At 35.9% G+C, this 14,953-nt stretch overlaps 1 protein-coding gene across 1 annotated transcript in view; it reads left to right on the forward strand.

The window, feature by feature from the left end:
• The first annotated feature begins 7,125 nt into the window (after window positions 1–7,125).
• Window positions 7,126–14,953, forward strand: part of LOC145738086 (endoplasmic reticulum transmembrane helix translocase) — a 35,471-nt gene continuing 27,643 nt past the window's right edge. Inside the window, exons 1-3 of the mRNA XM_081992941.1 lie at window positions 7,126–7,489; window positions 13,771–13,860; window positions 14,371–14,788. Coding sequence (XP_081849067.1) covers window positions 7,229–7,489; window positions 13,771–13,860; window positions 14,371–14,788 — 769 coding nt within the window. The 5' untranslated portion in view covers window positions 7,126–7,228. The remainder of the gene's footprint in view (window positions 7,490–13,770; window positions 13,861–14,370; window positions 14,789–14,953) is intronic.

A 14,953-nucleotide genomic window follows, 5' to 3' on the forward strand; every position in this document is an offset into this window, starting at 1 on the left:
CGATTGGGGTGGTTTTTGCGCGAGCTGGTGGCTTAGACTGTGCTTCACAGTAAAAGAATTTTGGCACAAACGATACTCGAGAAAAAAACAGCAAAATTGCTGTCACCTGATCTTCATTTTTTTGGTTCCAGGTAGCCCTGATCTTGAGCTTTTTTTTGGTATTTTTTTCAAAATTCTATCTCCTCTAGTTCCGGAGATATTTAGACAAAATGGCGACGGTGTCTAACTGCTTTGACAAGCTGTCAAATCGGCCATTTTGACTTTACGTTCTTGATTTTTTTTAGTCAAGCTAGCCATGACCTTGACGGTTTTTTTTCAAAATGATCTCTCTTTTAGTTCCGGAGATATTCAAACAAAATGGCGTCATATCAAATATTCAAAATGACGGCAATCTGTCAGTTTTAAGGTTAGGAACTTGATTTTTTTGATTTAAGGACAGTTTTTGCCAAATATTTCCCTAGGGTGACCTTCTAGGAAAAAAGTCCATAGAAGCAATGCTGTAGAGGATGAAATTCCCTACAATTTCTCCTCTTTAGACTTTTTTGATATTTTGTCAAATAACCGAGTTATGATTGGTTGAACGGAGAATTAATTACTTTAAAGCACTTTAGTGCTTTAGGGACAGTTTTTGCCAAATATTTCCCTAGGGTGACCTTCCAGGGAAAAAGTCCATAGAAGCAATGCTGTAGAGGATGAAATTCCCTACAATTTCTCCTCTTTAGACTTTATTGATATTTTGTCAAATAACCGAGTTATGATTGGTTAAACGGAGAATTAATTACTTTAAAGCACTTTTGGGACAGTTTTTGCCAAATATTTCCCTAGGGTGACCTTCCAGGGAAAAAGTCCATAGAAGCAATGCTGTAGAGGATGAAATTCCCTACAATTTCTCCTCTTTAGACTTTTTTGATATTTGGTCAAATAACCGAGTTATGATTGGTTGAACGGAGAATTAATTACTTTAAAGCACTTTTGTGCTTTAGGGACAGTTTTTGCCAGATATTTCCCTAGGGTGACCTTCTAGGGAAAAAGTCCATAGAAGCAATGCTGTAGAGGATGAAATTCCCTACAATTTCTCCTCTTTAGACTTTTTTGATATTTTTTCAAATAACCGAGTTATGATTGGTTGAACGGAGAATTAATTACTTTAAAGCACTTTTGTGCTTTAGGGACAGTTTTTGCCAAATATTTCCGTATAGTAACCTTCTAGGGAAAAAGTCCATAGAAGCAATGCTGTAGAGGATGAAATTCCCTACAATTTCCCCTCCTTACACTTTTTTGATATTTTTTCAAATAACCGAGTTATGATTGGTTGAACGGAGAATTAATTACTTTAAAGCACTTTTGTGCTTTAGGGACAGTTTTTGCCAAATATTTCCCTAGGGTGACCCTCTAGGGAAAAAGTCCATAGAAGCAATGCTGTAGAGGATGAAATTCCCTACAATTTCCCCTCCTTACACTTTTTTGATATTTTTTCAAATAACCGAGTTATGATTAGTTGAACGGAGAATTAATTACTTTAAAGCACTTTTGTGCTTTAGGGACAGTTTTTGCCAAATATTTCCCTAGGGTGACCTTCTAGGAAAAAAGTCCATAGAAGTAATGCTGTAGAGAATGAAATTCCCTACAATTTCCCCTCCTTACACTTTTTTGATATTTTTTCAAATAACCGAGTTATGATTGGTTGAACGGAGAATTAATTACTTTAAAGCACTTTTGTGCTTTAGGGACAGTTTTTGCCAAATATTTCCCTAGGGTGACCCTCTAGGGAAAAAGTCCATAGAAGCAATGCTGTAGAGGATGAAATTCTCTACAATTTCTCTTCCTTACACTTTTTTGATATTTTTTCAAATAACCGAGTTATGATTAGTTGAACGGAGAATTAATTACTTTAAAGCACTTTTGTGCTTTAGGGACAGTTTTTGCCAAATATTTCCCTAGGGTGACCCTCTAGGGAAAAAGTCCATAGAAGCAATGCTGTAGAGGATGAAATTCCCTACAATTTCTCCTCTTTAGACTTTTTTGATATTTTGTCAAATAACCGAGTTATGATTGGTTAAACGGAGAATTAATTACTTTAAAGCACTTTTATGCTTTAGGGCAGTTTTTGCCAAATATTTCCCTAGGGTGACCCTCTAGGGAAAAAGTCCATAGAAGCAATGCTGTAGAGGATGAAATTCCCTACAATTTCTCCTCTTTAGACTTTTTTGATATTTTGTCAAATAACCGAGTTATGATTGGTCGAACGGAGAATTAATTACTTTAAAGCACTTTTGTGCTTTAGGGACAGTTTTTGCCAAATATTTCCCTAGGGTGACCTTCTAGGGAAAAAGTCCATAGAAGCAATGCTGTAGAGGATGAAATTCCCTACAATTTCTCCTCTTTAGACTTTTTTGATATTTTGTCAAATAACTGAGTTATGATTGGTCGAACGGAGAATTAATTACTTTAAAGCACTTTTGTGCTTTAGGGACAGTTTTTGCCAAATATTTCCCTAGGGTGACCTTCTAGGGAAAAAGTCCATAGAAGCAATGCTGTAGAGGATGAAATTCCCTACAATTTCTCCTCTTTAGACTTTTTTGATATTTTGTCAAATAACGGAGTTATGATTGGTGGAATGGAGAAAACTAATTACTCTGAAGCCCTTTTGTTCCCTAGGGACAGTTTTTGCCAAATATTTCCCTAGGGTGACCTTCCAGGGAAAAAGTCCATAGAAGCAATGCTGTAGAGGATGAAATTCCCTACAATTTCTCCTCTTTAGACTTTTTTGATATTTTGTCAAATAACTGAGTTATGATTGGTCGAACGGAGAATTAATTACTTTAAAGCACTTTTGTGCTTTAGGGACAGTTTTTGCCAAATATTTCCCTAGGGTGACCTTCTAGGGAAAAAGTCCATAGAAGCAATGCTGTAGAAGATGAAATTCCCTACAATTTCTCCTCTTTAGACTTTTTTGATATTTTGTCAAATAACGGAGTTATGATTGGTGGAATGGAAAAAACTAATTACTCTGAAGCCCTTTTGTTCCCTAGGGACAGTTTTTGCCAAATATTTCCCTAGGGTGACCTTCTAGGGAAAAAGTCCATAGAAGCAATGCTGTAGAGGATGAAATTCCCTACAATTTCTCCTCTTTAGACTTTTTTGATATTTTGTCAAATAACCGAGTTATGATTGGTTGAACGGAGAATTAATTACTTTAAAGCACTTTTGTGCTTTAGGGACAGTTTTTGCCAGATATTTCCCTAGGGTGACCCTCTAGGGAAAAAGTCCATAGAAGCAATGCTGTAGAGGATGAAATTCCCTACAATTTCTCCTCTTTAGACTTTTTTGATATTTTGTCAAATAACCGAGTTATGATTGGTTGAACGGAGAATTAATTACTTGAAAGCACTTTAGTGCTTTAGGGACAGTTTTTGCCAGATATTTCCCTAGGGTGACCTTCTAGGGAAAAAGTCCATAGAAGCGATGCTGTAGAAGATGAAATTCCCTACAATTTCCCGTCTTTAGACTTTTTTGATATTTTGTCAAATAACCGAGTTATGATTGGTTGAACGGAGAATTAATTACTTTAAAGCACTTTAGTGCTTTAGGGACAGTTTTTGCCAAATATTTTCCTAGGGTGACCTTCCAGGGAAAAAGTGCATAGAAGCAATGCTGTAGAGGATGAAATTCCCTACAATTTCCCCTCCTTACACTTTTTTGATATTTTGTCAAATAACGGAGTTATGATTGGTTGAACGGAGAATTAATTACTTTAAAGCACTTTTGTGCTTTAGGGACAGTTTTTGCCAAATATTTCCCTAGGGTGACCCTCTAGGGAAAAAGTCCATAGAAGCAATGCTGTAGAGGATGAAATTCCCTACAATTTCTCCTCTTTAGACTTTTTTGATATTTTGTCAAATAACCGAGTTATGATTGGTTGAACGGAGAATTAATTACTTTAAAGCACTTTAGTGCTTTAGGGACAGTTTTTGCCAAATATTTTCCTAGGGTGACCTTCCAGGGAAAAAGTGCATAGAAGCAATGCTGTAGAGGATGAAATTCCCTACAATTTCCCCTCCTTACACTTTTTTGATATTTTGTCAAATAACGGAGTTATGATTGGTTGAACGGAGAATTAATTACTTTAAAGCACTTTTGTGCTTTAGGGACAGTTTTTGCCAAATATTTCCCTAGGGTGACCCTCTAGGGAAAAAGTCCATAGAAGCAATGCTGTAGAGGATGAAATTCCCTACAATTTCTCCTCCTAAGACTTTTTTGATATTTTGTCAAATAACCGAGTTATGATTGGTTGAACGGAGAATTAATTACTTTAAAGCACTTTTGTGCTTAAGGGACAGTTTTTGCCAGATATTTCCCTAGGGTGACCTTCTAGCGAAAAAGTCCATAGAAGCAATGCTGTAGAGGATGAAATTCTCTACAATTTCTCCTCTTTAGACTTTTTTGATATTTTTTCAAATAACCGAGTTATGATTGGTTGAACGGAGAATTAATTACTTTAAAGCACTTTTGTGCTTTAGGGACAGTTTTTGCCAAATATTTCCCTAGGGTGACCTTCTAGGGAAAAAGTCCATAGAAGCAATACTGTAGAGGATCAAATTCCCCACAATTTCTCCTCCTTGCACTTTTTTGATATTTTTTCAAATAACGGAGTTATGATTGGTTGAACGGAGAATTAATTACTTTAAAGCACTTTTGTGCTTTAGGGACAGTTTTTGCCAAATATTTCCCTAGGGTGACCTTCTAGGAAAAAAGTCCATAGAAGCAATGCTGTAGAGGATGAAATTCCCTACAATTTCCCCTCCTTACACTTTTTTGATATTTTGTCAAATAACGGAGTTATGATTGGTTGAACGGAGAATTAATTACTTTAAAGCACTTTAGTGCTTTAGGGACAGTTTTTGCCAAATATTTTCCTAGGGTGACCTTCTAGGGAAAAAATGCATAGAAGCAATGCTGTAGAGGATGAAATTCCCTACAATTTCTCCTCTTTAGACTTTTTTGATATTTTGTCAAATAACCGAGTTATGATTGGTTGAACGGAGAATTAATTACTTTAAAGCACTTTTGTGCTTTAGGGACAGTTTTTGCCAAATATTTTCCTAGGGTGACCTTCTAGGGAAAAAGTCCATAGAAGCAATGCTGTAGAGGATGAAATTCCCTACAATTTCTCCTCTTTAGACTTTTTTGATATTTTGTCAAATAACCGAGTTATGATTGGTTGAACGGAGAATTAATTACTTTAAAGCACTTTAGTGCTTTAGGGACAGTTTTTGCCAGATATTTTCCTAGGGTGACCTTCTAGGGAAAAAATGCATAGAAGCAATGCTGTAGAGGATGAAATTCCCTACAATTTCCCCTCCTTACACTTTTTTGATATTTTTTCAAATAACCGAGTTATGATTGGTGGAATGGAGAAAACTAATTACTCTGAAGCCCTTTTGTTCCCTAGGGACAGTTTTTGCCAAATATTTTCCTAGGGTGACCTTCTAGGGAAAAAATGCATAGAAGCAATGCTGTAGAGGATGAAATTCCCTACAATTTTCCCTCCTTACACTTTTTTGATATTTTTTCAAATAACCGAGTTATGATTGGTTGAACGGAGAATTAATTACTTTAAAGCACTTTAGTGCTTTAGGGACAGTTTTTGCCAAATATTTCCCTAGGGTGACCTTCTAGGGAAAAAGTCCATAGAAGCAATGCTGTAGAAGATGAAATTCCCTACAATTTCCCGTCTTTAGACTTTTTTGATATTTTGTCAAATAACCGAGTTATGATTGGTTGAACGGAGAATTAATTACTTTAAAGCACTTTAGTGCTTTAGGGACAGTTTTTGCCAAATATTTCCCTAGGGTGACCTTCCAGGGAAAAAGTCCATAGAAGCAATGCTGTAGAGGATGAAATTCCCTACAATTTCCCCTCCCTACACTTTTTTGATATTTTGTCAAATAACCGAGTTATGATTGGTTGAACGGAGAATTAATTACTTGAAAGCACTTTAGTGCTTTAGGGACAGTTTTTGCCAGATATTTCCCTAGGGTGACCTTCTAGGGAAAAAGTCCATAGAAGCGATGCTGTAGAAGATGAAATTCCCTACAATTTCCCGTCTTTAGACTTTTTTGATATTTTGTCAAATAACCGAGTTATGATTGGTTGAACGGAGAATTAATTACTTGAAAGCACTTTAGTGCTTTAGGGACAGTTTTTGCCAGATATTTCCCTAGGGTGACCTTCTAGGGAAAAAGTCCATAGAAGCAATGCTGTAGAAGATGAAATTCCCTACAATTTCCCCTCCTTACACTTTTTTGATATTTTTTCAAAATTCTCCCTTCAGTAGTTCCGGAGATATTTACACAAAATGACGACGGTGTCTAACTGTTTTGACAGGCTGTCAAATCCGCCATTTTGACTTTACGACCTTCATTTTTTTGGCTCGTGGTAGCCCCGATCTTGACCTTGTTTATGGTATTTTTTTCAAATTTTTCCCTCTAGTAGTTCCGGAGATATTTAAACAAAATGGTGGCGGTGTCTAATTGTGTCACGTAGCTTTTGACAGGCTGTCAAATCCGCCATTTTGACAGGACAAACTTGATTTTTTTAGTCAAGACAGCCATGACCTTGACGTTTTTTTTGATATTTTTTTCAAAATGATCTCTCTTTTAGTTCCGGAGATATTCAAACAAAATGGCGGCGTTAGCCGCGTGAGCATCTTGTCGCTCTATCAAATATTCAAAATGGCGGCAATCTGTCAGTTTTAAGGTTAGAAACTTGATTTTTTGGCTCAAGGTAGCCCTGACCTTGTCCTTTTTTTTGGAATTTTTTTCAAAATTCTCCCTCTAGTAGTTCCGGAGATATTTACACAAAATGGCGACTGTGTCTAATTTTTTTAATTTTTTTTTTTACCGACTAACGGTCAATTTGGCAACAGCGCAAAACGCGCCGATACTAAATCAGATCGATTTGGCAACGTGGGGGGGGGGGGGGGGCGGTTCTAGAAACAAAAATGGCGTCGCGCACTTAAATGTGACGTCACCCACTAAACACGGGTAACGCGATCACAATGGCGGCGGTGCGGAACGCACCCCCTTACGTCAACTGTCACCTTTTGACGTTTGACAGCCCGAAACGTCAAACTGTCAGTCAGTTCAACAAAAGGGGGCCACGGGGCCGATTTCCACCGAAATAGCAAAGAAAATGCCTTAAAGTGCCGGAAAAATCGGGCTAAAACATGAGAGCGGCACGTAATCTAGACGAACTGATTCGGTCGGTTTCGTTACACAACCGAATTGCCGCACCCCTGCACTTGTACCTGTTACCCTTTCTGGTGGCGTACCCCCTTTGGATCTACGCGTGGATCGGCATTTGGGGCTTCTGGGAGCACTACGAGGCCGGTTTCGTCGGCGTCGCGGCGATCGGATGCCTCCAAATCTTGTCCTGTCTGGCCTGTTACTGGTCCGTTCACATTCGCTGCTTTTTCACCTGCAAAAAGGTTAGTTTTGGTGTTTTTACTGTCCCCCTGCTTGCCCTAACCTTAAATCTGCCCTAAACAACCTAGAAATCCCTTAAAATGGGGTTATTTGGTGAGTCGAGGGTTTACGAGCTTGTTTCACTGTTTTGAGCCAAATTCACTGTTTCTAACCTGCAAAATGGGTTAGTTTTAGGTTAAAAAGTGTCCTGAAGCTTGTCTTAACCTTAAATTTGCCTTAAATTACCTAAAAATCCTTTAAAATAGGGTTATTTGGCAATTTAAGGGTTTTCATGCTCGGTTAACTAGTTTGGGCCAATTTGACAGTTTCTAACCTAAAAAAAGGTTAGTTTTAGGTTAATAAGTGTCCTGAAGCTTGATTTAACCTTAAATTTGCCTTAAATAACCTAAAAATCCCTTAAAATGGGGTTTTTTGGTGATTTAAGGGTTTCCATGCTCGGTTAACTAGTTTGGGCTAATTTGACAGTTTCTAACCTAAAAAAGGTTAGTTTTAGGTTAGAAAGTGTCCTGAAGCTTGTATTAACCTTAAATTTGCCTTAAATAACCTAAAAATCCCTTAAAATGGGGTTTTTTGGGCAATTCAAGGGTTTCCATGCTCGGTTAACTGTTTTGGGCTAATTTGACAGTTTCTAACCTAAAAAAAGGTTAGTTTTAGGTTAATAAGTGTCCTGAAGCTTGCTTTAACCTTAAATTTCCCTTAAATAACCTAAAAATCCCTTAAAATGGGGTTTTTTGACAATTTAAGGGTTTCAATGCTCGGTTAACTAGTTTGGGCCAATTTGACAGTTTCTAACCTAAAAAAAGGTTAGTTTTAGGTTAGAAAGTGTCCTGAAGCTTGCCTTAACCTTAAATTTGCCTTAAATAACCTAAAAATCCCTTAAAATAAGGTTTTTTGACAATTTAAGGGTTTCCATGCTCGGTTAACTGTTTTGGGCTAATTTGACAGTTTCTAACCTAAAAAAAGGTTAGTTTTAGGTTAATAAGTGTCCTGAAGCTTGCTTTAACCTTAAATTTCCCTTAAATAACCTAAAAATCCCTTAAAATGGGGTTTTTTGGCAATTTAAGGGTTTCCATGCTCGGTTAACTAGTTTGGGCCAATTTGACAGTTTCTAACCTAAAAAAAGGTTAGTTTTAGGTTAGAAAGTGTCCTGAAGCTTGCCTTAACCTTAAATTTGCCTTAAATAACCTAAAAATCCCTTAAAATAAGGTTTTTTGACAATTTAAGGGTTTCCATGCTCGGTTAACTGTTTTGGGCCAATTTGACAGTTTCTAACCTAAAAAAAAGGTCAGTTTTAGGTTAGAAAGTGTCCTGAAGCTTGCTTTAACCTTAAATTTGCCTTAAATAACCTAAAAATCCCTTAAAATAAGGTTTTTTGACAATTTAAGGGTTTCCATGCTCGGTTAACTGTTTTGGGCCAATTTGACAGTTTCTAACCTAAAAAAAAGGTCAGTTTTAGGTTAGAAAGTGTCCTGAAGCTTGCTTTAACCTTAAATTTGCCCTAAATAACCTAAAAATCCCTTAAAATGGGGTTTTTTGGCAATTCAAGGGTTTCCAGGCTCGGTTAACTAGTTTGAGCCAATTTGACAGTTTCTAACCTAAAAAAAGGTTAGTTTTAGGTTAATAAGTGTCCTGAAGCTTGCTTTAACCTTAAATTTGCCCTAAATAACCTAAAAATCCCTTAAAATGGAGTTTTTTGGTGATTTAAGGGTTTCCATGCTCGGTTAACTAGTTTGGGCCAATTTGACAGTTTCTAACCTAAAAAAAGGTTAGTTTTAGGTTAATAAGTGTCCTGAAGCTTGCTTTAACCTTAAATTTGCCCTAAATAACCTAAAAATCCCTCAAAATGGGGTTTTTTGGCAATTTAAGGGTTTCCATGCTCGGTTAACTAGTTTGAGCCAATTTGACAGTTTCTAACCTAAAAAAAGGTTAGTTTTAGGTTAATAAGTGTCCTGAAGCTTGCTTTAACCTTAAATTTGCCCTAAATAACCTAAAAATCCCTCAAAATGGGGTTTTTTGGCAATTTAAGGGTTTCCATGCTCGGTTAACTAGTTTGGGCCAATTTGACAGTTTCTAACCTAAAAAAAGGTTAGTTTTAGGTTAATAAGTGTCCTGAAGCTTGCTTTAACCTTAAATTTGCCCTAAATAACCTAAAAATCCCTTAAAATAAGGTTTTTTGGCAATTTAAGGGTTTCCATGCTCGGTTAACTGTTTTGGGCCAATTTGACAGTTTCTAACCTAAAAAAAGGTTAGTTTTAGGTTAATAAGTGTCCTGAAGCTTGCTTTAACCTTAAATTTCCCTTAAATAACCTAAAAATCCCTTAAAATGGGGTTTTTTGACAATTTAAGGGTTTCAATGCTCGGTTAACTAGTTTGGGCCAATTTGACAGTTTCTAACCTAAAAAAAGGTTAGTTTTAGGTTAGAAAGTGTCCTGAAGCTTGCCTTAACCTTAAATTTGCCTTAAATAACCTAAAAATCCCTTAAAATAAGGTTTTTTGACAATTTAAGGGTTTCCATGCTCGGTTAACTGTTTTGGGCTAATTTGACAGTTTCTAACCTAAAAAAAGGTTAGTTTTAGGTTAATAAGTGTCCTGAAGCTTGCTTTAACCTTAAATTTCCCTTAAATAACCTAAAAATCCCTTAAAATGGGGTTTTTTGGCAATTTAAGGGTTTCCATGCTCGGTTAACTAGTTTGGGCCAATTTGACAGTTTCTAACCTAAAAAAAGGTTAGTTTTAGGTTAGAAAGTGTCCTGAAGCTTGCCTTAACCTTAAATTTGCCTTAAATAACCTAAAAATCCCTTAAAATAAGGTTTTTTGACAATTTAAGGGTTTCCATGCTCGGTTAACTGTTTTGGGCCAATTTGACAGTTTCTAACCTAAAAAAAAGGTCAGTTTTAGGTTAGAAAGTGTCCTGAAGCTTGCTTTAACCTTAAATTTGCCTTAAATAACCTAAAAATCCCTTAAAATAAGGTTTTTTGACAATTTAAGGGTTTCCATGCTCGGTTAACTGTTTTGGGCCAATTTGACAGTTTCTAACCTAAAAAAAAGGTCAGTTTTAGGTTAGAAAGTGTCCTGAAGCTTGCTTTAACCTTAAATTTGCCCTAAATAACCTAAAAATCCCTTAAAATGGGGTTTTTTGGCAATTCAAGGGTTTCCAGGCTCGGTTAACTAGTTTGAGCCAATTTGACAGTTTCTAACCTAAAAAAAGGTTAGTTTTAGGTTAATAAGTGTCCTGAAGCTTGCTTTAACCTTAAATTTGCCCTAAATAACCTAAAAATCCCTTAAAATGGAGTTTTTTGGTGATTTAAGGGTTTCCATGCTCGGTTAACTAGTTTGGGCCAATTTGACAGTTTCTAACCTAAAAAAAGGTTAGTTTTAGGTTAATAAGTGTCCTGAAGCTTGCTTTAACCTTAAATTTGCCCTAAATAACCTAAAAATCCCTCAAAATGGGGTTTTTTGGCAATTTAAGGGTTTCCATGCTCGGTTAACTAGTTTGAGCCAATTTGACAGTTTCTAACCTAAAAAAAGGTTAGTTTTAGGTTAATAAGTGTCCTGAAGCTTGCTTTAACCTTAAATTTGCCCTAAATAACCTAAAAATCCCTCAAAATGGGGTTTTTTGGCAATTTAAGGGTTTCCATGCTCGGTTAACTAGTTTGGGCCAATTTGACAGTTTCTAACCTAAAAAAAGGTTAGTTTTAGGTTAATAAGTGTCCTGAAGCTTGCTTTAACCTTAAATTTGCCCTAAATAACCTAAAAATCCCTTAAAATAAGGTTTTTTGGCAATTTAAGGGTTTCCATGCTCGGTTAACTGTTTTGGGCCAATTTGACAGTTTCTAACCTAAAAAAAGGTTAGTTTTAGGTTAATAAGTGTCCTGAAGCTTGCTTTAACCTTAAATTTGCCCTAAATAACCTAAAAATCCCTCAAAATGGGGTTTTTTGGCAATTTAAGGGTTTCCATGCTCGGTTAACTAGTTTGAGCCAATTTGACAGTTTCTAACCTAAAAAAAGGTTAGTTTTAGGTTAATAAGTGTCCTGAAGCTTGCTTTAACCTTAAATTTGCCCTAAATAACCTAAAAATCCCTCAAAATGGGGTTTTTTGGCAATTTAAGGGTTTCCATGCTCGGTTAACTAGTTTGGGCCAATTTGACAGTTTCTAACCTAAAAAAAGGTTAGTTTTAGGTTAATAAGTGTCCTGAAGCTTGCTTTAACCTTAAATTTGCCCTAAATAACCTAAAAATCCCTCAAAATGGGGTTTTTTGGCAATTTAAGGGTTTCCATGCTCGGTTAACTAGTTTGAGCCAATTTGACAGTTTCTAACCTAAAAAAAGGTTAGTTTTAGGTTAATAAGTGTCCTGAAGCTTGCTTTAACCTTAAATTTGCCCTAAATAACCTAAAAATCCCTCAAAATGGGGTTTTTTGGCAATTTAAGGGTTTCCATGCTCGGTTAACTAGTTTGGGCCAATTTGACAGTTTCTAACCTAAAAAAAGGTTAGTTTTAGGTTAATAAGTGTCCTGAAGCTTGCTTTAACCTTAAATTTGCCCTAAATAACCTAAAAATCCCTTAAAATAAGGTTTTTTGGCAATTTAAGGGTTTCCATGCTCGGTTAACTGTTTTGGGCCAATTTGACAGTTTCTAACCTAAAAAAAGGTTAGTTTTAGGTTAATAAGTGTCCTGAAGCTTGCTTTAACCTTAAATTTGCCCTAAATAACCTAAAAATCCCTTAAAATGGAGTTTTTGGGTGATTTAAGGGTTTCCATGCTCGGTTAACTAGTTTGGGCCAATTTGACAGTTTCTAACCTAAAAAAGGTTAGTTTTAGGTTAAAAAGTGTCCTGAAGCTTGCTTTAACCTTAAATTTGCCCTAAATAACCTAAAAATCCCTCAAAATGGGGTTTTTTGGCAATTTAAGGGTTTCCATGCTCGGTTAACTGTTTTGAGCCAATTTGACAGTTTCTAACCTAAAAAAAGGTTAGTTTTAGGTTAGAAAGTGTCCTGAAGCTTGTTTTAACCTTAAATTTGCCTTAAATAACCTAAAAATCCTTTAAAATGGGGTTTTTTGGCAATTCAAAGGTTTCCATGCTCGGTTAACTAGTTTGGGCCAATTTGACAGTTTCTAACCTAAAAAAAAGGTTAGTTTTAGGTTAATAAGTGTCCTGAAGCTTGTCTTAACCTTAAATTTGCCCTAAATAACCTAAAAATCCCTTAAAATGAAGTTTTTTGTTGATTTAAGGGTTTCCATGCTCGGTTAACTAGTTTGAGCCAATTTGACAGTTTCTAACCTAAAAAAAGGTTAGTTTTAGGTTAATAAGTGTCCTGAAGCTTGTATTAACCTTAAATTTCCCTTAAATAACCTAAAAATCCCTTAAAATGGGTTTTTTTTTGGCAATTTAAGGGTTTCCATGCACGGTTAACTGTTTTGAGCCAATTTGACAGTTTCTAACCTAAAAAAAGGTTAGTTTTAGGTTAGAAAGTGTCCTGAAGCTTGCTTTAACCTTAAATTTGCCCTAAATAACCTAAAAATCCCTTAAAATGGGGTTATTTGGCAATTTAAGGGTTTCAAGGCTCGGTTAACTGTTTTTGGTCAATTTGACAGTTTCTAACCTAAAAAAAGGTTAGTTTTAGGTTAAAAAGTGTCCTGAAGCTTGTATTAACCTTAAATTTGCCTTAAATAACCTAAAAATCCCTTAAAATGGGGTTTTTTGGCAATTTAAGGGTTTCCATGCTCGGTTATTAGGTCGATAAGGTTCTGGAAGCTTTTCGAAGGTTCCACAAGAATCTAGAACGTTTCAAAAGGTTCTAGAACATTCTAGAAAGTTTTGGAATCTTCTAGAAACTACTCGAATAGCTCTAGAAGGTTTCTAGAACCATTTTGCAATGTTTTAGAAGGTTCTAGAAGGTTCCACAAAGATCTGAGAGCTTCTAGAAGGTTGTGGAACTTTCTGAAAGTCTCTAGAAGCTTCTAGAAGGTTACAAAAGTTTCTGGAAGGTTCTAATAAGATCAGAGAGGTTCTGGAAGCCTTTGGAACGTCAAATTAGTTTCCAGAAGCTTCTGGCAAAACAAAATGGCTTCCAGAGGCTTCTGACAAAACAAAATGGCTTCCAGAGGCTTCTGGCAAACTAAAATGGCTTCCAGAAGCAAATTGACGTGTACACGCCCCCGACGTCACATTTGTCTGTCAAACGTCGAGCGTATTACGTCACGCAAAAATATTGACGTTGACGTATGTCAGAAAGGTCGGATTTTGACAGCTGTCAAACTGACATTTATTCGTTTTGTGTTTGCAGGAGCGGGACCCGCTGAAAGCCACACTTGTCAAAGTGGTACCCACCGAGAATAATGGCAGTTCCGAGATTGTGCCACTACGAAAGATTAAGGTAAAGTAAATTTTATTTAATTAAAGAAAGGAAAAAAAAAATAAAAAAATAAAAAAAAAATAAAAAATGCAAAATTTAAAAAAAAAAAAACAAATTAAAAAATTTGAAAAAAATAAAAAGAATAAAAAAAAATTGTAAAAATTAAAAAAGAACAAATTAAAAGAAGAAAATAAAATAAAATTTAAAATAAAAATAAATGGAAAGAAGAAAAAAAAACAAATAAACAAAAAAAAAGTTAAAAGAAAATTTTAATTAGGAAATTAAAAAATAAGGAAAATAACAATTAAAAAAATAAAAATTAAAAAAAAAATTAACTAAACAAAAAAAAAAACAAACTAAAAAATTTAAAAAAAAGAAAAAAGGAAATAAACACAAAAAAAAAATTAATAAAAAGTGAAAAGAAAATTTGAAATAAATTAAAAGAAAAATAGATAAAAAAAAAAATTAAAAAAAAAAATAATAATAATAAATAAAAAAAATTAAAAAAAAATTATTTTTTTTTTGTTTCAGTTGGCCAACGGAGATACGATGATACACTTTGTGTTCCAAAAAACGAAATACGTATGGAACGCGGACCGAAAACAATTTCGTAGCGTGGAATTTCCGATTTACCGGCCGTTCGGCGAGTACGGCGAGTGGCGAGGCCACCAGGACGACGAGGCCGTTCGGCAAGCGGAAATCGTTTACGGCACGAACGCGATGGACGTGGCCGTGCCCGAGTTTGCCGAACTGTTTACGGAACGGGCGACTGCGCCCTTTTTCGTTTTTCAAATTTTCTGCGTCGCTCTCTGGTGCCTCGACAAGTACTGGTACTATTCGATTTTCACGCTCGTCATGCTCGTCATGTTCGAGTGCACGCTGGTGCAACAGCAGCTGAAAAATATGGCGGAGATACGGAAAATGGGTAACGCTCCGTACAACATTTCCGGTGAGTGGGTTCAAGTTTCTTGGCTTGGGTAAGAGATGGCGGAAAAGTGACGGCGAGAATGGATTCCCCGACCCCAAATTAGTCGAAAACGAACCCTCACTCGACTTTTTACGATGCATTTCAATATTGGCCGTAGGGTCATTGCCGGTTTGCCGCAAAAGTGAC

Source organism: Ips typographus, linkage group LG15, assembly GCF_016097725.1.
Source record: "Ips typographus isolate SLU linkage group LG15, UJ_Ityp_2.0, whole genome shotgun sequence".
Lineage (NCBI taxonomy): Eukaryota > Metazoa > Arthropoda > Insecta > Coleoptera > Curculionidae > Ips > Ips typographus.